General features: G+C 43.9%; 1 protein-coding gene across 4 annotated transcripts in view; it reads left to right on the forward strand.

Annotated features, from left to right (window-relative positions):
- Positions 1-21,525, forward strand: part of NR2C2 (nuclear receptor subfamily 2 group C member 2) — an 818,284-nt gene that overhangs the window by 88,692 nt on the left and 708,067 nt on the right. For all 4 annotated transcript variants that reach the window (XM_069643419.1, XM_069643421.1, XM_069643422.1 and 1 more), the window contains one exon: positions 18,126-18,228. In XM_069643419.1, the coding sequence (XP_069499520.1) occupies positions 18,126-18,228 (103 nt within the window). The remainder of the gene's footprint in view (positions 1-18,125; positions 18,229-21,525) is intronic.

Here is a 21,525-nt window from a genome sequence, read left to right on the forward strand (position 1 = left end):
CACAGGAAAGGTATCTATAGCCTCACCATTTAGACGGTAAGACATGATGGAACTCAACTACAAAGCGGTACGCCTCCCGGTAGTAATGTGTATAATAAATAAGGAAAGGACTTCCATAGTAACCAGTGGTAAATTACAATGTCTGTGTTGCACCTATGTTGGCCTAGTGTCCAAAAGGTATCATCATGCCAATATTGATTTTGAACTGTGCGAATGGTTGCTTTTCGGCACCCAAGGAGGGGGAGGGCATTGAATGGGATATGACGGAACGAAGAGTTGAGGTTCTGAGCTTCATAGCCTTGTAATTTTTAGATCAGTAAGAGCTAGATGAAACGCAATACTTTCAAGTGAATTTCTAGAAGGCAAGGGGAAGTGCAGCAAGTAATGCATTGCAATAAGTGCTCCAAGAGGGACAATTGGGCCCAACAATTGTTAAGTACATGCAGTTACCATAACTATATTTGTTTGAAGCCTGCACAGTGGCAAAGGTGAATGGGGCAATGGGCTGTTACAGGGGAAATCATCCTTCAAGCTCATGTAACGTACTGTGTGGGAGATATATAGTGGTGGCAGTTCAGCATATAAAAGGAGCCTTTCTTGATCAGCAGTCACAGAAAAGTAGTAGTAAATATGAGACTCATAGCCACTCGCTATGATTATGATATGATAGGTTATTTATTACGTGCTTAATACCCAGAGGTTTCTAAGCGCGGACCCGAGGATCGAACCTGTGTTGCTTCGTGTTGTCTTGTTTCCAAGGCGAGCATGTTGTCGCTGAGCTATCCTCCCCGGACGATCATTCATCTCTCCTGCGTGCATCTGCAAATTCTTGTGCACACACTTCTGTCCTCACACTCATATTGTACCTTCACTCAGAAGACCGGATACTACATACCACCATTCTTATAATAATAAAGCAAAGGCAAAGAATTGCTCCCCACAAGCAAAAAAAGTAAATCTCACACCATCAATCCACAAACTCACCTTGATTCACCAGGAACATCACTGAACCACATGGAATGAATTGGTAAAACAGTCATGCAGTTGGCGACACGTAAATGTGTTAATCCTTTTCAGTTAGCAACCTTCTATTCCCTTCCACACTGAAATACATATTAGAAGGAAAAGATAGGAAAGTGATGTAATGCACAACAGATCACACTCGACACAAATGTAATCAGCAAGTTAGTAGTCACATTGCAAGTTGTATGCACATAGGGTAATCGTGCCCATGACCACAAGGAGAAAATTGCAAATTTGTATATGAATATGAAGCAGCATGTACCATAAATTCATGTAACAAATGGATACTGTTATACTTTTCTAACATAGGAGAGCCCAAGAGTAATCTACCAAGAATGCACACTAGATATGATAGATAGTACAATAGGAGATACTAAGAAGAATACAATGTGCACACTTGAGTAACGGGCAAAAAGAAAATGAATCTTGCGTGACTAAAAACACAGAACACAGGATTTAGACATTCATGGGATTAGTAACCATTTGCTTAAGATGGTATTCGCACCCAGTCATACTCAAAATGGGAAGAATGCAATACAATATAGAAAGGAAGCAGTGTTCATTATACATGTTTTATTGTGTATAACCGACATACGACTTTTACGAAATTCATACCAGTCATCAAATCTAACTAATGCATCAATTAATAAAAAAATTCAAAAGGAAAGAGAGGGAAAAAAAAGGGAAGAAGCACATTAAAACATTGCTACGACACCTTGCCAGAGGTAGAAATTCAAATAGTTGATCCTCACATATGATATTTGGTTTGTATATAGCCACACCTCTAACACCTGAACCACCTTTATAGTTAATGAAGTCTCATGCTCAGCTGTTAAACTTTACTAAAGCATATCAGAAAACAAACTATCTTCCTTCTCCACAAATTGTAAAAAGTACCTCACCCTCACCTGCCAGGTACACCTGCAATCCATGAGGACATGTCTGAGAGTCTGAAGGCTAATAACCTCACAATATGAGCAGCATTTTATTGCTTCACTACTTGGACCCCAACGGGACAAAACTTCACCAGTGTGAACGAAGTTCAATCAAACCCTTAAAAATTACTGCCTCATCTTCCAGCTGGGGAAATACCTTAAATACCTGGGTAGGAAGCCTCTCATTTTGTCAAATGGGGACAGCTACTTCCTTCACCTGCATTGGATTGGATATTAAAGCACCTACATCACTATCGCACTCTATTAAGATCCCCAAAACCAACCACCTTAATGTGGACATGAACATTGATGGATACTGCTTAGAATGCAAATTAATGCCCTCATAAAGTGAGTTGGCCTTTGGAACCCCCTATTAATCGATACAGTGAGATTAGTTTCCATTCCACAAAAGACCTTAGAGATCTTCTAAATAAAAAAAAAACTAGAAAGGTAGACTTGGAAATCTATTATTTTAACTAGACCATATATCCCTGTTTTGTCCTAACATTCGCACACTGCCCTCTATTAACAAGACTCAGTAACTGCAGCTCAGGGTGAGACGTCTAGTCAAAGGCTGGATTATGTAAATTAACTCCCCTAAGCGCCCAGCCTCAGCCTGAAGCCTAAAAGGATTCCTGCCTCACACGCCAATATAACCATTACCTTAAAAGTCTTAGCAGGACTCTGGTACATCTAGGAAGGCCATACTATGGCTTCTACCCTCAAGGAAGCCCGTTAAAATCCCACCCTCAGTTAAATATGCCCGTATTTCCTTCCAGCTTATCCATCTATAGAACGTGGCGTATCGTGCAATTCGCAGCTTAGGGGAGTAAATAGAGGGGCTTTGCACACAGTGTTTTGTTTTGTTTTATTGGCATGGTTTCTTACATGCATTGGCTTATCATGGCACTGTGAAAGGCTCGAGGTTCTGACCACAGCTAAGCCATAGACCATAAGCACTTTGCACACAAGCACAAGTCTAGGGTTTTGGTAAACCTGACCTAAACGAGGAAATCAAAAAATGAGATTTTTTTTGGCTCGATTTTCAAGGAGCGTTTGAAAACTTACATACAACCACTCCCAAGTGTTTTTAGGAGCCTAGGGAAGTAAGTAGAAGGGCTTTGCTGTGAGTAAATTACAGACTAACCCCTGGCTTTGCGAATGCCAATTCTCCAGCTAGCTCTCCTTTAACTGTTATGTCCCATAGAATACAGTTGAGTCCAATGATACATTTGGTCCAGTTGTACACATGGCACCTCCAACCTTTCCTTCACGTGTCTTCCTGAGCATCTCTTCTATTCCTTGCCCTCATGCCAACTATCTACCCAACTTTGCTCCTCTCTACCAGTACTGAATGTTCTATCATGCTCCTTATTTTCCTCTTTGACAAGTGAAAGCACTTCAACGCCATAAACTATGGCAAGAGGCACTTTACAAATGCAAGGTAACATAATAAAGTAATGATTAGTACACTCCTAAGCCCTGAATAAAGTTAGACATGTGAAATGTAAAGTCTAGTTCAATACTACAGTAAAAGTACATGACCATTACTGTGGAAAGTCCTTCTTCCATCAAAATACACATTAAAATCAACAACATTGCTGAAACACCTTAAATTTGTGGGCAGACCAAATAAAGAGCAACATCATAAATACGCATTTGGCAAACCTTCCGATAAGCAATAAAATTGTATGTTGAAATTTGTGTAAGGGTGCAAAAGTAAGGCTCGAACACAATGGGAGCATATTTGTGGGTACTGTTAGGGAGAATTCTAAGAAATCTGCTAATTCCGTGCTACTTTGGAGAATCCCAGCACTTTTGCTGGACTTTAGGACTTTTAATGTTTTTATCTGGAGAGAGTGAGACATTTTTACCACTCTCTCATGTATTTTTCTGTGATTTGAACAGTGTTTCTTTTGGTTTTTGGAGTCTGACAATCTCCATAGTCATTTTTTTACATTGTGGCACACAGCACCTTCAGTGCAGTGACACAGGGAAGTCTTTCAGATTTCCCAAAGGTTTAAATACCTTCTCTTGGATGAACTACTGTTTCCAAGAGCAGTGAAGTGAAATTGACTTTACTTACATTTGTAACTTTCTAGACCCAGCACGCACTATCTTACCATAGGCTGCTGGAGCGGTTACTTAGTATCCCCTTTGTCTAGTTTGTTATGTAACATTATTATGTTACCACTTCAACAATTATGGCTGGTGGCAGTGGTTTACTTTTAACTACTGTTGTGTGTTTTTACCACGGGCTACATTCGCAGTTGCAGTACTGTACCCATGGGTGCCTTTTTTTGTCAAAATGGCCCCAGTCTTCTTTTTTCGCCATTTCTTGCTGGAACAGTCTTTCTTGAGATTTACTCTGCATGCCAAACCAGGTTTGCTCCCTTTGTTCATTTTGTCTTTGGTGGAATTCACGAGTGAAGCCCGTCTCTGGCTGCAGTATGGCTTGTTAGAGGCAGGAATTGAGGGAGGTGCCCAAAACTCCCTGTGCTTAATCCCCTTGGTTACAGTAATGCACCCAAAGGTGATTGGCCGGCTTGCTGTCCGGCAAGGACAAGCCACCATGCTGTGTGATTGACATCTAGGCTGGAATGAATGGGAGAAACCTGCTTAAAAGAAGAGGCTTTTTAAAAGCAAAGGCTTTTTGGCATGGAAGGCAGAGTCGATCACTGGACGAAGGAATCTGAAGAACAACTTGCAAGTGGCGCCTGCTGCAACTCTTGGACCGTTGGGTTGCCAGGTGAAGCCCTGCTGCTGTGCTGAAGCACCAAATTCACCTCGACGAGAGAAGCCCTGCAAGGACGACTTCTCCCCTTGAGTTGGTGGGACCAATCGACTCCAAAGTGAGCCCGTCTGGACATCCTCTTGAAGCTGGCTGTACTTCTGCCAGGGAGAGGAACACCAGAATGAGTGTGTCGCTTTTAAGTTGGACCTGAGCTCCAAGAAGATCCTCCGGACACCCAGGAAGCAGGACTAATCCAAAGACTGAGCCACCTCAAAAGAGTGCTGGACCCCAGATGCGAGGAAAGTCCGAAGTGGTATCCAAGAACCGCGGTGGTGCTATTTGCATGCGACGTGAGGAGCTGAAACGGCGATGTCCCACTGATTTGAAGTTTGTCGTTTGCTGCCTCTGACCGTTATTGCAGAGCAGGAGTCACGGGACATCCTCCCTCTTGTCCCCATGACTGAGGCCCAGCAACAGGATCTGCAGAGCTGCACAGGAACAGAAGCCAGCTGGAACCATTTGTTCTAACCAAAGGTACTGTAGAGTCTAAGAGAACTTGCCTCTTGTGTAGCTTTACTAGCTCTCAGTTGAGACTTGTCTTGGTTGCTTTTGTAGAGTTGCTTGCATCTTAGCTTGTGGCCCCACATTGATTCTACTTTTTTCTACAAAGACTTCTAAAACATTGTGCAAAATATTTACAACTCCAAGAAGCTTCCCCTCGCCTAAACTTTTGCCCAATTGACATTGGCTGGCCTGGATCCCTGAATGACTCTTCTTACCTCTGACATTGTGCTTTACCTTTCCTTCCAGGAAGGGGTTAACTTACTTTGCATTGGACTGTTCAAAAGTACTTGCCTGCTTCAGAATATGTGTGTGATCTCTTGTTTTATTCTATAACCCCTTTCTTTGACTCTCATGTAAGTATTGATCTAAATGTACCAGTTATATATTTATGTCCACAGTGTCTTAGCTATTTAAGTCACCTGAGGATGTAATGAGGGTATGTGTGCCATCCCAAATGGGTACTTGCTGATTTAGAGAAACTAAGAGTGTGTATTTTGGAGTGTAATTGTGTGTTACTATATTTTGCTCCTTCTGAAGAAGGCTTATTCAAACTGACTGTTAAATAAATACATTAATTTGTTTTTGTATTTATTAGTCTTATATAGCGCTTTATACCAAAGCGCTGCACATTTAACATAACAACAAAAACAGTAACAACAGAAGCAAATTACAATCTTAAATCAGTCACCAAAAACAGTATGCGGAGCAATTAGACAGAGGGGGGAAGGAGAGAAGAGGGTAGGAGGGAAAGGAAGGGGTGAGGTGAGGATGGGGTGGGGTAAAGTGGGGGGAGAGGCTAAGGGGGAAGAAGGAAAAGGGTGGGAGAGGGGGAGTGAGAGGAGGGAGGGGTGTCAATGAATTAATAATTGTTTAATCAAGAAACCTTGAGTGTAAGTGTTTATTTGGATACTTGTCACTCTGAATCTCTGTGTAACTACCCTACTGCTCACATTGACCCATCTTGAGATAAGCCTGGCTGCTCAGCCACACTTCCAACCTGCGTAGTACAGACTTACACCAAGGAGGTCAAATTTGTTGTAGTGCACCCAAAGGGTACTGCACCAAAACTTGCCTAACATGTACAGACTTTTATTACTCAAGAAATGGATAGGAAAAAGGCCTCTCTATCGCTAGAGCTAATAGGGGGGTTCCCTGCCTCAAAGGAAACTAGTGAAATTGTCAGGATGTCCAAAACAAATAACCTGTCACTGCTATGTCTCAAAAGCCTATGTCTGCCACAACACTAATAACTTAAACCAACTGTGCAAGGATGATCTCTTCCCAAAGTTAAGTGTTCATGGAAGTTCCAACTAACAGCAAAGTTCCCAGTCTCTCGGGCCAAAAAGTGATGAAATAAACAATGTTAATAAGTATAGGACTCCAAGTCTAGGGTTGTTCCTTTCCCCTAGACTTCTACTTTCATTCCATTTGGGCCTATGAGCTCGTTATTCTTTTAGGTAAATGTCACTGGGTAATATTCAAGGATATTCTTCTCAGAGTTGCAATTCTTTTATCCCATCAACATGGCACACTTGTCTACCAAGGATAATATTATGTCCTTTTCACTTCGAGAGTCCTTGACCTCCTTGTTCTCAACTTCTTATGTGGGTGCGTGTACCAGTCTCGCAAAGATGTGAACTGCTTGGTTTGCTCTCCTGCCAAGCCGTGTCGTCTCATGGACTATTTCTCTTTCTCTTATAAGGGTCCCAGACCCTCTTTGTTCCTAGTTTCTTCTGGCCTTTGCCTTTCACATGGGTGCGGGTCCCAGACTCGCAATGTAGAGTTGTGCTTGCTTGGTTTACTCTCCTGCCAAACATACAACTTTCCCTTGTTGGCTCTTTCTTAAATTAGGGTGCCAGACCCTCTTATTTTTGGTTTCTCATCGGGTGCGAGTTACAAACTCGCACCTCACTGTCATATATCTGTTTGGTTCATTCTCATGCCAAACATACGATTCCCCTCTCTCGGTTATCCTCGGGGTGCCAGACCCTCTTACTCTTTAACTTTCAAATGGGTGTGCGATCCAGACTGGCAATGTCCCTTCAGGGTAACAGACCCTCTTGCTCCAACTTCTCGCTTCACTGCCTTGCTCTCCCGGACCTCCAACACATCTCTTGCAATCTGCTTACCTGTTAGCTTCTTCGTTGTAGGTACCAGAATTCTCTGAGCAGCTGCGTTGTTGCTCGAGGCTTCAGTAGCGTTCGGTGAGCGGCGGGGTCTGAAGCAGCTCTGTGGACGTCTGACTTTGCCCCGATTTGCATCCTTCATCGCAGGTGCTTTGCCGGGGCATGGGATGCACAGAGGTTTGTTTTGGCAGCAGCACCTGCAGCCCTTCCAGCATGGACTAGGTTCGCAGTTTTTTTTTTTCTCCTCCGTTCACGGTTTCCCCTTCAGCTCTCGTCCGCTCGCCCAGTGCACGACTCCCGCAGTTCCTCCTCAGAGGATCGTTCTCTTTCTGCATCTCAGCTGAGCTCATTTTGAACTCCTGTGCTGGTCTGTTGCTTATGTTTGGGCCCGTGAGAAGTTAGGCGGCTCTCGTTGATCCAGCACAGTGATCCTCCAACTCTCGGTCATCATCTTCACAGAACTTCTTTTAAAACCTGATGCAAAGTACTTGGTTGGTTATTCGATCCTTTCAAGTATATTAGTCTGACTTCTTTGGCAATAGAACATATTGGCTCTGTCTAGAGCGTTGGAAGGAGGACTTACTACTAGAGAAGGTGTTGGAGGTACTGAAGCGGGGGGCATACCGCACCTCCTGACAATAGTCGTCCTAAATCCCATAGGGGGCTTCCTTCAGCATGTGATTCTCCCTTGGTGCACCACCAGGGGTATTATGGGACTGTGGACGCATCCATGGCCCCATGCAAAAGATCTCCCCATAGGGAAAATGGACGACATCCTCAGATTCGTCACATTTGATAAATTGTCTTCATCACTGCAGGTACCTAAACTAAACAAACTATTAAAACTTGCATACAGCAAAATAACCTACCATAACACAAAACTAAAAAATAGCATGGAACTGTGTTGCACTACATAACAATAGAAACAAGCATGTAATGGAAAATAAGGTTTAAAAAGTATCAATATAGAAAAACCAATGCAGAAAGGTCCGTCATATGATGAAACCATACAACTAAATATGCAAGATTGTAACGGAACCGAAGTATCTGAAATAGGATGTTAAGCTTGGATAAAACTGTACCAAATTGAGTTTTTGTAGTCCTTAAACATGCAAGACTGCTGTTGCTCTTCCATTATTGAACATACAATTTTGTTAACTTGTTCGACAATCTTCCAAAAGACCTTACCACTTTCCACCTCACTTTGGAGAATGGAGAATCCCCAGGTCACGGTAGGCGAGGCGAAGAAGAAACCCCTGTCAGGTTCAGGACGTGGCAGTGGTAGAGAAATGTCTAGCTGCTAGTTGAAGAGCTGCCAATTTCCAACAGACTGTGACTGCTGCAGCCTAGGTGCTTCTGCAATGGAAGGTTAGCTACCAGAAGGATCCAAGGACACTGCCGAAGGCAGCACAGTGTTGCAAGACAAGATTGGTTAGGCCCACCAATCTAGGTGAGGAATGGACCAACAAAGGCTTTCCCTGAATATCAAGCAGAGGATTCCTGATTGATTGATATTTTATTTCTGTTGCGTTCGTACACAAGTTTTTCAGAGCGCGCCAAGGCAAGGGAGGGGAACAGGGGAGAACAAAACAGCGATGTTACTAGGCCCAGTGACATTGGGAACGCGCAAGTGCATGCGAGAGGGGGAGGGGAAAAGTGCATGGGAGGGGGGAGAGGTGGAAAGTGCGAAGCAGAGGAGAAACAGATAAATAGCAATACATAAATAATAAAGGCAACAAACAGTGGTAATGCAGCCAGCAATTTGCAAGTGCTAGGTTTAAGGCCGCAGACCGGGTAGGTCTGATAAGTGCAGGAAGAAAAAGGGGGGGCTGTATGGGTACAGATACAGACCCCAGTGCAAGGGGTGGCCCGGAGGCAGTGCGGGAGGGTGGCAGGCTGAGCAGGTACCTGGGCCCAAAAGACAGAGGGTGGCCAGGTGCACGGTGCCAAGAGAGAACAGGTCAGCAGGGGAGAGGGGGAGCGAAGGCAGAAGAAAAGAGGAAGGTCTTGAGGTGCTTCCGGAACCGGAGATGGTTCTCCTCAAGTTTTAGAGTGGCAGGGAGGCTGTTCCAGAGGGAGGCCATAGCCGAAGACAGAGATCTACCCCCAGCTCGTTTCTTAGAAAAACGACTGACCCTGAGTGAGTTGGAGGTAGAGGAGCGAAGAGCTCGAGAGGGGAGGTATTTGCGGAGGGATAGCTGAAGGTATTTTGGACCCAGGCCCCAGAAAGCCTTGTGGTGATTGGCTTTGGAAACTTTGGATGCATATGCTGCATATGTGGGTCTTCACAGGTCTGTATTCTCATTTTGATTTCTCATTTGCTGTGGGTAACCTCTAGAATAGCTCCAGACCCTCTCCTCTTATGCAAAATTCAGACTGTGGTTTATCTCAGCTCTCCAATTGGAAGTATATGCACCATTCAAACTGGCAATGGATGTCCAACCACTGACAGCCAGCTACCCGACATCTGCCCAGATAAAATGTGGATTGTTCCTAGACAGTCACAATCCTAGGTTCAAATATTTCCATTAACACAAAGCACTGATCGGGAATGCAAGGCTGAATCCTGCAAAAGTGCATGCCCTTATTTGCGACTTTCTTGGCTGAGAGGGAAGGAAACCAAAAGCTGAAAACGGCGATGGCCAAAAGGACAGGTCACCAAACGCGGGAACCAGCCATTTGGAGCATATGGTACCCAAAATGGTATTATCAAAGATTTTGCCATGAAGTGCAGTGGGGAAAAGTTGTAAAACACTATTCACTGCCACTGGCTTTGTCCTGGGCACATCAGAAAGATACTTTTTTTTGCCAGAGATACAAATGTCATGGTCTTCAGGTGCTTCACCAGTAGTACCTACCGCCAATTCGGTTGCCAAAAATGTATAGGGATTTTGATGGGACCTGTTGGAGAGGAGGGAAGCTTTTGTCACATGTGGTGGGGATATCTGGTCTTTCAGGACTGAAGTACTATCCTGGATAAAAGACAGATGGGAAACCGGGAGAAGGACCCATTATTAATGTTTGAACTACCTCCTAAAGAGGACAATAGGAGAAGGTTACCGCATTTGGTCCGTCATATGTTACTGGGGGCAAAAGTATGTGAAGTGGCAGGATGGAAGCAGGCCCAAACACCACATAAAGATGAGTGATTATGTAAAGTCAAGGATAATTACCAAATGCAGTTTATTAGCCCACTGGATTTCAATACAGACCTGCAGAATTGGCATAGGTAGATAAGTGGGGATTCAAGGATTCAAATATTGATGAGCTGAAATTTTGTTTTCATGGGAATATTGAACCCTGAAAATGGAAAGGAAGTGTGAGGGCTTCATCAGGGGGATTGCTAGGTCGGGGGAGAGGAAGAAGACTCTGGTTGGGTTACCTAAAATGACATCGAGCCAAGACAGTGTATGAAAGGAAATCATAAATAGGGCAGGCTCTTCATTAGTTTTTGTTAGGGCTCTATAGTTTTATTGTAGATGTTTAAATGAGATTTCCATGTGAACAGCATGGTTGTTTATGTTCTGAACTCAATGAGAAATAACTATTGTTATATGGTTTTCTGGTTGGGATTAGTGGAACTGATATTGATGTACACTGTAAGTAAACTCATCATTTATAATGTACATGATTCCTTTAAATGTGTATTGGCATTGGAGTTTCTGACTTTCCTTCTTGGAAAATAGTAAAAAGCGAGTTTAAACACAATGTTGCCAGAGCAAAAGGAACACATAGTGCTCTTGTAGGTGTGTGTGCTTCAAAGGGAAACCCAGGAAAATAACAATTGGGGAAAAAACATCTCTGCATAGGTAGATTTGGGGACCGACCAGTGAGTTGAACAGGTAAAATGTAATAAAAAGGTCTCACTCCCCCTAAAATCAGCAGGCATGCCAAAACCTAGACCTGCTGGGGGAGCCATTGAAATCAATGCAGGGAAAGCTGCAAATAGGAAAAATGTCTCTAACATCCAGCATGGCCCATCTCTGATTTAATTTGGCTAATGTGGGAAATGTAATTGCTTGTTAATCAGTATTAATATACCTTCACCAAAATATGTTGTTTTCCCAATACTTTAGTGGGTAAGGTCCCGATTTACTGCAATCACCACTAACCCAAATACTTTTAGAATCTATGTGGCCGTATTTACTTCAAAATCTTCGTATGAGTTACCTTTCAACTATTGATCCTTCTGTTTGTTTTGTACACCCACAGCCTTTAATGCGGGTCCATTTACAAGATTTAACTGTTTCTGCAAGTCTGTCTCATACCCTACATAACTTCCTTATATAAAATAATGTTGTCCCCTGCAAGATTACTTGCACTCACTCTTCCCTTGGACTGAGTTCAGAATATTGTTCTTAAAAATATGTTCAATGATGATTAAAGTTGTGCTTCTTCCAGATCAGCATACCTAAAAGTTTGAAAAGTTGTAGGCAGATGTTTAAATTCCTTATTGCCTTATTTTGTGAAAAATAGGTTATCTTGTTGCAAGTCACATGCCTCAGTGTTTCAAATGCTAGCCTGCTTTTTTTCAAACTGTCCCTAAGAAATACATTTCTGCATGAATTACTCACTAAATTGTTTGTTTATGATCTGTCTGAGAAGGCTGTCCCTGGAGAGGGCATTGCTCGGCTAGAGATGTACAAGACTGCTACTTAGTCACGTCCTCATTGCATGGATGTTCTCTCCAGGGCTCCTGCAAGATTAAACATGGAGGAAGTGCTGCAGAACCGTCTGCTTAAATCTTTGCACTGTTTTACCTCCTCTGCTGTGACTGCTTTGGGTGTAGATTCAAAGGATTAGATGCCTTCTACACTATGTGGTTAAGGGAATGAACAACTCACTTATCTCATGAATTATTGGGGCTACTTGCTTAAGATACCTTGCTTATCCAACAGCTGTTGTGATTTAGAACTGATGGAATTTCTGCTGGAGCTTGCTTAAAAATCATACATATACTAGAGGGCAAGGCATACAATAAGCAGTGTCGCATAGCAATTTGCAATGCAATTCTGTACATTTGCTAATTAAATTAACAATTGTTAGCAGAACTAGCTATTTAAGTTTCCCTGTTCAAAAAACTACACAGCTTACCTTGTATTCCTCTCTTGCCCACGGGCGCTGTCCAAACTCTTTTCACTGCAAGTTCAAAGGGGCTAATGGAGAAAGAGTACAGCAATACTCCTCTCTTCCACTCTTAAGTGACAAAGGCCTGTGTGGGAGTGCTAGGCAAGATTTATATTTTCGTTTTCAAATAATTGCAAACCAGAAGGATGAACCTTGTATTAAGCTAACTATATCCTGCCTGGCAAAGACCAGTATGTGTTAACTTTATTTTTTTTTAAAGACAGTCCTGAAATACCATTCCTAAAAATGTAAGTTGTTTATATAATGCATAATTACAGTATTACTACTGTAAAAAAACAATGCATTGTCTCCATGGTTTACAGTAACATTTAGGTTAGTGGAAAATGTCCTAGTGTCAACTATATTTCATTTTGTTGGGGAATATTGACGAGTGAACACTTTTGAAAATGTACATGATCACATGGCGCCATGCCTTTGATTGCAAACCCAGTTCTGTTACTTGCTGGGTGCATACATCTGTGCAAATGGTTTTCAACCCATGAGCTGATCCCATACTCCTTAACATTCTATCCTATCATCCTGCTGCTTTATACCAGATACCCTGAAAGTGAGATGGCCGGAAACTACAATATTCCAGCTAGTTTGCCCAGTTCTCTGCCTGCTATGCCATCCACTTTGCTTAGTGTCTTACTTTCTTTCCTCTTGCATTTATTTATTTTATTTATTTATTGTGAATTTGTAAGGGGCTTATACATCAAGTAAATTGTTTCAAAGCGCCCACAGGGCAACAGGTAGGGAACATCGGAATGAAAATCAAATATAACAATGAAAGATATAGGCGGATCTACTAGGCCTTGTGAGCATTCAAATGTGCAAGTGCAGAGAGAGAGAAAAGGAATATGGGAGTGGGGAGTGGGGGTGTATGTGCTAGGTGTTCTGGGGGTGAGCAGCTGTAAGTACCTAGATGAGTGGTCAGCTGCCAATAAATAAGTGCAGGCATGTGGTGGCAAAGCGCAGTTGGTGCCAGGCGAGTGCTGGGAGTGGACAGAGGCTGTAGGCGATTGGGAGGCAAGGGCCCAAGAGGACAGATAAGGGCCCTGGTCACCAATCTCAGCAACTGTGGTGTTTAGCAGAGGAGGGAGGAAGAGAAGGAGGAGGTGAAAAGGATAGTCTCGAGGAGCTTCCGGAATTTGAGGCAATCCGGCTCAAGACAAAGATGAAGGGGAAGGCTGTTCCATAGGAGGGAGCCTGCTGAGGAAAGAGGTTGGCCACCGGCTCGCTGTTTAGCGAAGTACTTGACACACAGAGGGTTGGTGCTGGAGGAACGTAAAGATCTGGAGGTAGAGTTTTTAGTGAGGGCAAGTTGTAGATATCTTGGTCCCCGGCCCCATACAGCCTTACGGATGATGCACAAGGATTTCAATTTGATCATTGCAGCAACCGAGAGCCAGTGGAGATCTTTTATGGCTGGAGAGATGCAGTCCCTGGGCTGGATGCCAAGGACGTATCTTGAAGCCCTATTCAATATTAGCTGGAGGGGTTGTAAAGAAGAACAGGGTAGATTAAAGAAAAGACTATTGCAGTAGTCTAGCCTAGAGAGGACCAGAGCTCAAGAGACATTGAGCTCGTGGGGGCTGGGGGGGGGAGTGAGGAAAGGAAGAATTCCATTTGAGGAGGTGGAGTTGAAAGTGGGACTTCTTGGCAAGGTCTTGAATGTGAGGGAGGAAGGAAAGAAAAGAGTTTGAAGATAACTCCAAGGTTTTTGGCTTCAGATGAAGGAGAAGGGGGAGAGCCCATAGAGACTGGCCAGACTGAGGGGAAGAAAGAGCGAGCTGGAGTCCCAATGGGAAGGATATCAGTCTTGCTGGCATTGAGGCAGAGATCATTGGAAGTACACCAAAACTGGATGGCAGAGAGGCAGTCAGGAATGATGGAGGAAGTAAGGAGAGGGTCAGAGGGAAATTTTGAGAAAAGTTGTGTCATCTACATAACACTGGAAGTTAGGGGAGAAAGTGTAAATGAGGTGTGCAAGCAGAGCCAGATAGGTGTTGAAGAGCCAGGCAGAAAGGTTGGAGCCCTGGGGGACACAGCAATTCGAGATGGTAGTGGGGGGAGAGAAAGAGCCCAGAATAACCTGTGATGGGCGGTCATTGGGGAAGGAGGTCAGCCAGTCCAGTGCCCCCTTCCCCTGAGATACCTTCGATATCATGCGGACGTTTCATGAGGAGAGAGTGGATGACCGTATCAAATGCAGAGGAGAGATAGAGTAGAATGAGAACAGATGGAGAGTTGGAATCAAGAGAGACAAGCAGTTCCTCATGGGTGTTCAGAAGATCAGTTTCTGTGCCTCTGGATGCTTGGAATCCAGATTGATGGTCTTGGAGGCAACCCTCAAGTTCAGTGTGCTGGGTCAGTTGGGTGAATACCAGCTTCTCCAAGAGTTTTCCAAGGAAGGGGGTGATGGATATGGGGCGGTAGTTGGCTGGACAAGACAGGTCTGCAGAAGGTTTTTTCAGGAGAGAGCGCACAAGGGAGCGTTTGAGGTAGGAGGGGAAAGATCCAGTAGCAAAAGAGTGGTTGCAGAAATCAGCAAGTGCAGGGGCAAGAAAGCCAATATTGTCCTTAATGGTTCTGGAGGAACAAGGGGAGACCTGTTTGGAGGAGACCTCCATGGAGCGGACAACTCTGGTCACCAGAGTTGTGATGGGAGAGAAGGTGGAGAGAAAAGGCAGAAGGAGGATGGGAGTCTGTAGGAGCCAGGGCGGTGGAGAAAGTGGAGGGGGCAGCAAGTGTGCTCATGATATCCTGAGTTTATGCAGGTGTGTGGCCAATGCGTTGCAGAGGGCCTGGGAGGGAAGAGGTGAGAAGACTGCAGAAGGGTTGGCTAGTTCCCTGCAGATATTAAAGAGCTCAGCCGTGTTGTTAGATGTTGTTAGATGCACCAGAGACGCAAGCCTAGATGTGAGCCCTTTTCTTGGTGCAGATGGAAAGTCTGTATTGCCTTTGGCGACAGGCCAGTTTGTCAGAGGCTGAGCCTGAGGTCTGCCACTTCAGTTCCACAGCTCTGCACTTGTGTTTCAAGGCTGCAAGTTCGGAGTCGTACCAGGTGTTGAGCTTGAAGACCTGTTTCTGCCGGATCCTCACGACTGGGGCAAAAATGTCAAGGGTGTTAGTAATGGCAAAATGGAGGTTGCTGAGAGCAGAGTCGGAGGTAGTCTGTAGTGGGGAGAGAGGGGGTTGAAGGATGATTTGAAGGCAGCAACTGACACTTGTTTCATTGGATGAATGTTCATGAACAAGGTTAGCAGGGTTGGTGGAGGTGCGGTCAGAGGGCCGAGAGGACCCAGGTGATAGGAGAGAGTGGTCTGACCAGGAGAGAGGGATGATCAGTGGAGAGGAGAGTGAAGGCATCAAGAGTGTGTCCAGCCGAGTGGGTAGGACCAGAAGGGAAAAGGGAGAATAGAGAGGGTGAGTGAGGCGCAAAGGTCACGGAAGAGAGTGGATGCAGTGATTGAGGAGTCAAGGTGGATGTTGAAATCGCTAAAGACCAGGAGTTTATAGGTGGTTGTGAGGAGAGAGGAGGAGAAATCGGCCAATTCAGAGAGGAACAGGGTGGTAGAGCCGGGTGGCCTGTAGATGGTGCCAATGGTCAGAGAGGAGGTGGGAGAGGTGACCAGCTTGCAGACCAGGCCATCAAAGGAAAAGTAAGGCTGGGGCAGTCTGAGACAAGGAGGGACCCACTATGGGCACATCAGAGCAACCTCACCACCAGCACGGTTATGGCGGGGCTTGGAGATGTTCTTATAGCCATTAAGAAGAGTAGATTCAGAGGCAGTGACTGAGATGGCATTAACCACGTTTTGGCAAGGGCAAGGATATCCAAGTCAATGTCTTCAAGGAGGAGGCACATGTCGGCAGAGTGTTTGATGGCAGAACAAGCATTAAGTGTGGCTGAATGCAAGAGGTCTCCAACTTTTTGAAGGTCTTCGGACGAGGGGTACAGGGGCGTGGTACACCAGACAGAGGGGTCGTGGGGCCAGAGAGAGTGGAAGGAGGAGTAGCAGGTGTGGGAAGAAAGTTAATGAGGGGCGGCAGGCGAGGAGGAAGAGGAGGAGGAATTGTGCCAGTGTGATAGATAATGATCCACTGGATGATGCAAAGCCCGCCAAGGGGACTTCCAATTAGTACCACCATTAATGGTCGAGGATGTGAGAGGAGAGAGAGTAGAGATGAGGAGTCCATAGATCTGGAGAGGCGGCAGAAAAGAAGATATCGGTGAAGATTTGTCTGGAAGTTGCACTGACATTGGTGTCTGCAATAGGTAGACCATGGTTAGTGGTCAGGATGTCATTTTTAAGCTTTTTTCTTTCAGACTTCGTGAGAGAGAGAGAGGATGGGTGATAGTGTAGCAATTCGACAACATAGTGGAGATGGGGAGTGCCATAGGGGCAGCGGAGGATAGTTGGAAGAAGAGGAGGGGCTGCACAGCACAGTCCGAGCACAAAGTCTCCAGGCGGCCTAGTAGTTGCAAAAAAGGGACACAACATGCAATGCAAAAATATATGTATAATGGAAAAATGAAAATGCTTTTATGAATACACAAAGCTTACTAGAGGTTTACACAAAGTAGTGATCAATAGTTCTATCCAGACTTTACATCTACAGATCTACTGCAATAACATGCACTGTATTAAACCCGCTCTGATTATGATTGCATTATATGTTAGAACCTGTGGGAGAGAGCTGGCCAAACTGTTTTCAAAGCCCTTTTATCAGATCTATTTATTTGTGTCCATTCATTCAGGTAACCTTTTACAGACACTCATCCATGGTTCACAAGTCTTCTCGCCCACTCATAGTTGAGTAGATTTTATGAAGGGCGAGTACTGTTTGCAGGGGATGTTTGAACTTTGTATTTAACATTTACTTTGTTTGCAATAAATGTCCAATACAAGTTTCACTGTTAATGGCTGGCCTCTGGTTGGCAGCAGTGTGGCAAACAAAGTGGGTTTCTGGCCAGATGTGCCATTCTACAGAAAGTACATTTAAATGAATCATTTTGTTGTCATGGGTCTAGTGCATTTCTCCTAGGTTGAGTGAGTAAACTGTTATTCGACCTGTAGGTCTTGCAGAATTTTAAAGAATTTGCAATGCCTGCTCATCTCACTAATGTCTTGCTTCAGCGGCACACAAACATGCTGTATTGATGCTTGTTTTATGTCTTGGGTAAAATTACTTCTGGTGACATTAGAAATATTAGTACAACACTACTAATGAAATGGGTTTGTTTGCTAATCAAGTTCATTTTAATTAGCAAACTCGGCTAATCAATTTTGGAAAATAATGTATGCTTTGGAGGGTATTATGGAATAATAGTGAGAATGATGCTTAGTATAATAGAATGCCAAAAACAAACTCCTTTTGACTATCAGTAAGTTTCAAATTTGGTAACCTGCATGCACCACAAATGTTGTGATGTTTTACTTATGGGGAGGATGTGTGCTTTTTGTCCAGGAAAGAATAATTGATTACCATTACTAAATGTTGTGACATAGGCAACTTGTTAGTTTTGATCTTTGGTCGATCACTCATTTAGACAGCATGTTGTTGAATATTTTGCTTTAACACTTACACTGATGTCTTATTTGCGTCTAGATTGTGACAGACGCTGCTTCTGTGGAACGGTTATTGGGTAAAACTGACATTCAACGACCGCAGATCATAGAATATTGTGTCGTTTGTGGAGACAAAGCATCCGGTAAGTAAAATGAGGACTTGTCAAAAACATACAGCTGAGTCATGCAAGAAAGGTTTCAGGATTTATAGAGGTGCATTGAGAGGAAAATATATATACCCTGATGCTAGAAATGTGTAAAAACAAAAATATGTTAATTATGAAGCTATGATGATGCTTTTTCAAAATTTAATTTTTGTATTCCCAACCAGTAAGAAAAACACTTAGGCATATGTAAGATGAATTCGAGATTTTAAAACTGAATAAGGAAAGATGGAAAAGGAGCAGCCTAATTTAATCCCCAATAGTGGTTCAGAATTTTGTCTTCTGGGTGACCTTTTTGGGTTTTACTTTTCTTCACTCTGGTCCCTCTCACTGGCCGTTTTAGCGATTCTTTCCAGTTTTACCACCTTGACTGTGTGTCTTGGTGTAGAAAGCGGTCATTGTCTAGACTGCCATTGGGAGACCAATTCCTTGCCTCTCCAGTTCATTGGCAGGTGTCCTGGGACACCTCCACTGTTTTCTTTGGATCGTTTTCTGCTGCTGGGCTGTCTTACCGTTTGAGCTGCTGAAACCTGCTTGGTCGGGTTCTTCCATCCTCCTGAACCCATTTTTGCCATGGTTTTAACTCCTTGCTTGGGGGGTCCCACTGCATGGAAAGGTGTTGGTTCTTCTTTTAGGCTATCGGAGTTTTCATTGGTCTGGGATTCAATTCCCTTGTTGACAGGATCTTAAACGGTTCTGCAAAAGAAGATCTTGTACCTACCGAGTTGTTTCTCCATTCCTGAACCCTGCTTTTGGTAAAATACCACTGTGAATACCTATCTCTGGGCCCTTGGTTGGTGGGTCATTCAAGCTACTTACTCTCAGGGGTCTCCTTTGTTAAAGGTTATGCCCCCTTATACCGCACTTTAGCAATTCACTTGTATTGGCTTGGTTTCTGTTTTAGCTTTTCTTTTTCCTGAAGCTGCTGTCTCTTGAACCTGGCACTGGAGCTCTTCAAGAGTGTCTCCTCTTGTATTCCCTGAGGTCATGTTCTGCCTTCGCCCACCTGTTGGGTGCAACTGGAATTTGGCTTCATATGTCCAATAATCTAGCTGTGCCTACTGACTTTGTCCCATTTATTCCTATGGAGAACATTTGAGCTTACCTGAAACTCTCCTTAACTGACTTTGAAGATAATTACTGTCCTCTGCCCCCCCGGGTCCATTGAGTTTTAGGCCAAAGACTAGAATTTTAGCAAGCACCACTGATTTGATCTGTATTACATCCCACTCTTGTCTATGAAGAATGCCTAACTACATGGTGTCGCTGCAGAGTGTTAGTGTATCTATTTTTCAATGAGTGTAATGAGTTCATATATGCCGAAGTATGTTCTGACTTTTGGTGGCCTTTAGCTTGGTGTTCTAATTAATGTTACCACTTGTTACCCGCTAGGTCCTACATTTACAGTATGATGTGCATGTGCATTTGTATTACTTCTAAAACTATATCGTAGAGAGGTAGGAATTCTTGGGATTGTGCTTGGTGTTGGCATATGGGATACTGATTATGACTTTGACCGTGTGCTTGATTGTCTAGGGTTCCCCTTTTCTTCCTACGCCTTGGGTTTGCGGTGTCCCTACTACCAGGTAGTAGGCAACACAGGAGGTTTAGGAGAGGTTTGGGGCCTGACTGACCATAAGTGGTTTTTACATGCAATGTGTTTTTACAAAGTGTTATTTTACCCTATAGTACTTACTTTACTGGACAGAGAGTCTGATTAATTTCATTATAGTGTGTTTTTTGGTTAACTGTATGGAATGTGTAAATGTGTACTTTACTCCCACCCTCCCCCCCCCCTCCCTTCACTTAAGCCCACCACTCTGACACTGCTACCACTGTGGAGAAGTTTGGTGTAACTTTTAGGTGCTTCCTCTGTGACCAGCTCATCATGGCTCTCTGGTTCTCAAACACTGGACTGGGACTCTTCTTGGGGTTCATCTCTAGTAACTCCTGCAGCTTCATCTGTGGGCTAGAGGTAGAACTTACATTATGTTTATGGGAAAACCTTTGCTTGGGAACAACTAAATCTCTGCAAAAGTGACTCTTAACAGGTGTTATTTACCCATTCAGTGATATATTTCATAACCCCCTCCTACGCCCTCCCCCACTTCCCTGTGGTCCTTATGATTTATGCGTCATGTGGTGATTTTAGGAGGGTCCAGTGGTTTATTTTCTATTGTATTCTTTTCTGTGGGATTGCGGGTGTACTGGAACCTATATTGGCCTGGGTCTCTTGCCTTATTGTATCTACCATTTTTGCAGTGACTCATATGCCCATGTGAATTAATTTGTTAGGAAAGATTTTCTTTTTGCTGCTTTCCTCCCAGAGGCCTCAATGGAACACCTTTATTTTGCTTGTTTTGAACCCTGTCCTCGCTTTTTGGAGCCAAGTCAAGCCTTCTGCTTTACTTCCCTTGCCTGTTTTGTTCATTGTTATAAAGACACAGACTAATCCCTAGACTATCAGTACTGAGAGACTATTTCTCTCTTTTTGAATTCTTGTATTCTTACAATTGCTCACATCACCTTCTAGTAAAGTGCAGTTAGGATGTGTTATATCCTTTTATAGCCTTTTCTATAATGGCTTTTTGGTTAATTTTACAACATGCCTAAGACAAGCAGGTGGCAGCTCTGATATTTTTACAGTTTTTTATATATTTACTTGTGCACTTTCGCAGTTAATGTGAGTGGCTACTAAAAGTGTCTGTTGGTAGGCAGATGTGGTAACCAGTGGATCCACGGCTGGATAGATACTGGCTGTTTGAATGATGCAGATCCTTACCATTGGAATGCTTGGGCATGCTCCCAGCCTAAATCTTGGAAATAAGGAGAGCTCCTGCAATTGCTCATCAGATCTCAGTTGGAGCCAAGACTTCTTCAAAGAAGAGCAGCTCACTAATGACCTGAAGACGACTCCTGCAGCTGACCAGCATAGACTACAGTGCTATAACAGTGAAGCCCTGCTACTCTATCCTGGTCTCAAGAAGGCCTCCGTTGGTGCTTCGACCCGTGGACTGGTGGGAACAACCAATCTCGACTCCTTCTTGAGGATCGGTACTTGCTGAGCCTTCAGAAGTGTCTATGGACCAGCTCCCTCATGGGCTACTTTGTTGCAGCCGTCACTGTTGGACACTTTGCAGATCCTCAGCTTGTGCCACAAGTTGCCTACTTAATTTTCCACCGTCTCACACTGTGCTCCGTGTGGACTCATTGTAGCTCAAGACCACGCACACCCTTCCTGAGACTAAGCCTTGCAGGTCTACTAGTGTAGCTTGA

Source organism: Ambystoma mexicanum, chromosome 2p (assembly GCF_040938575.1).
Source record: "Ambystoma mexicanum isolate Mex_15411 chromosome 2p, UKY_AmexF1_1, whole genome shotgun sequence".
NCBI classification, from domain to species: Eukaryota; Metazoa; Chordata; class Amphibia; order Caudata; family Ambystomatidae; genus Ambystoma; species Ambystoma mexicanum.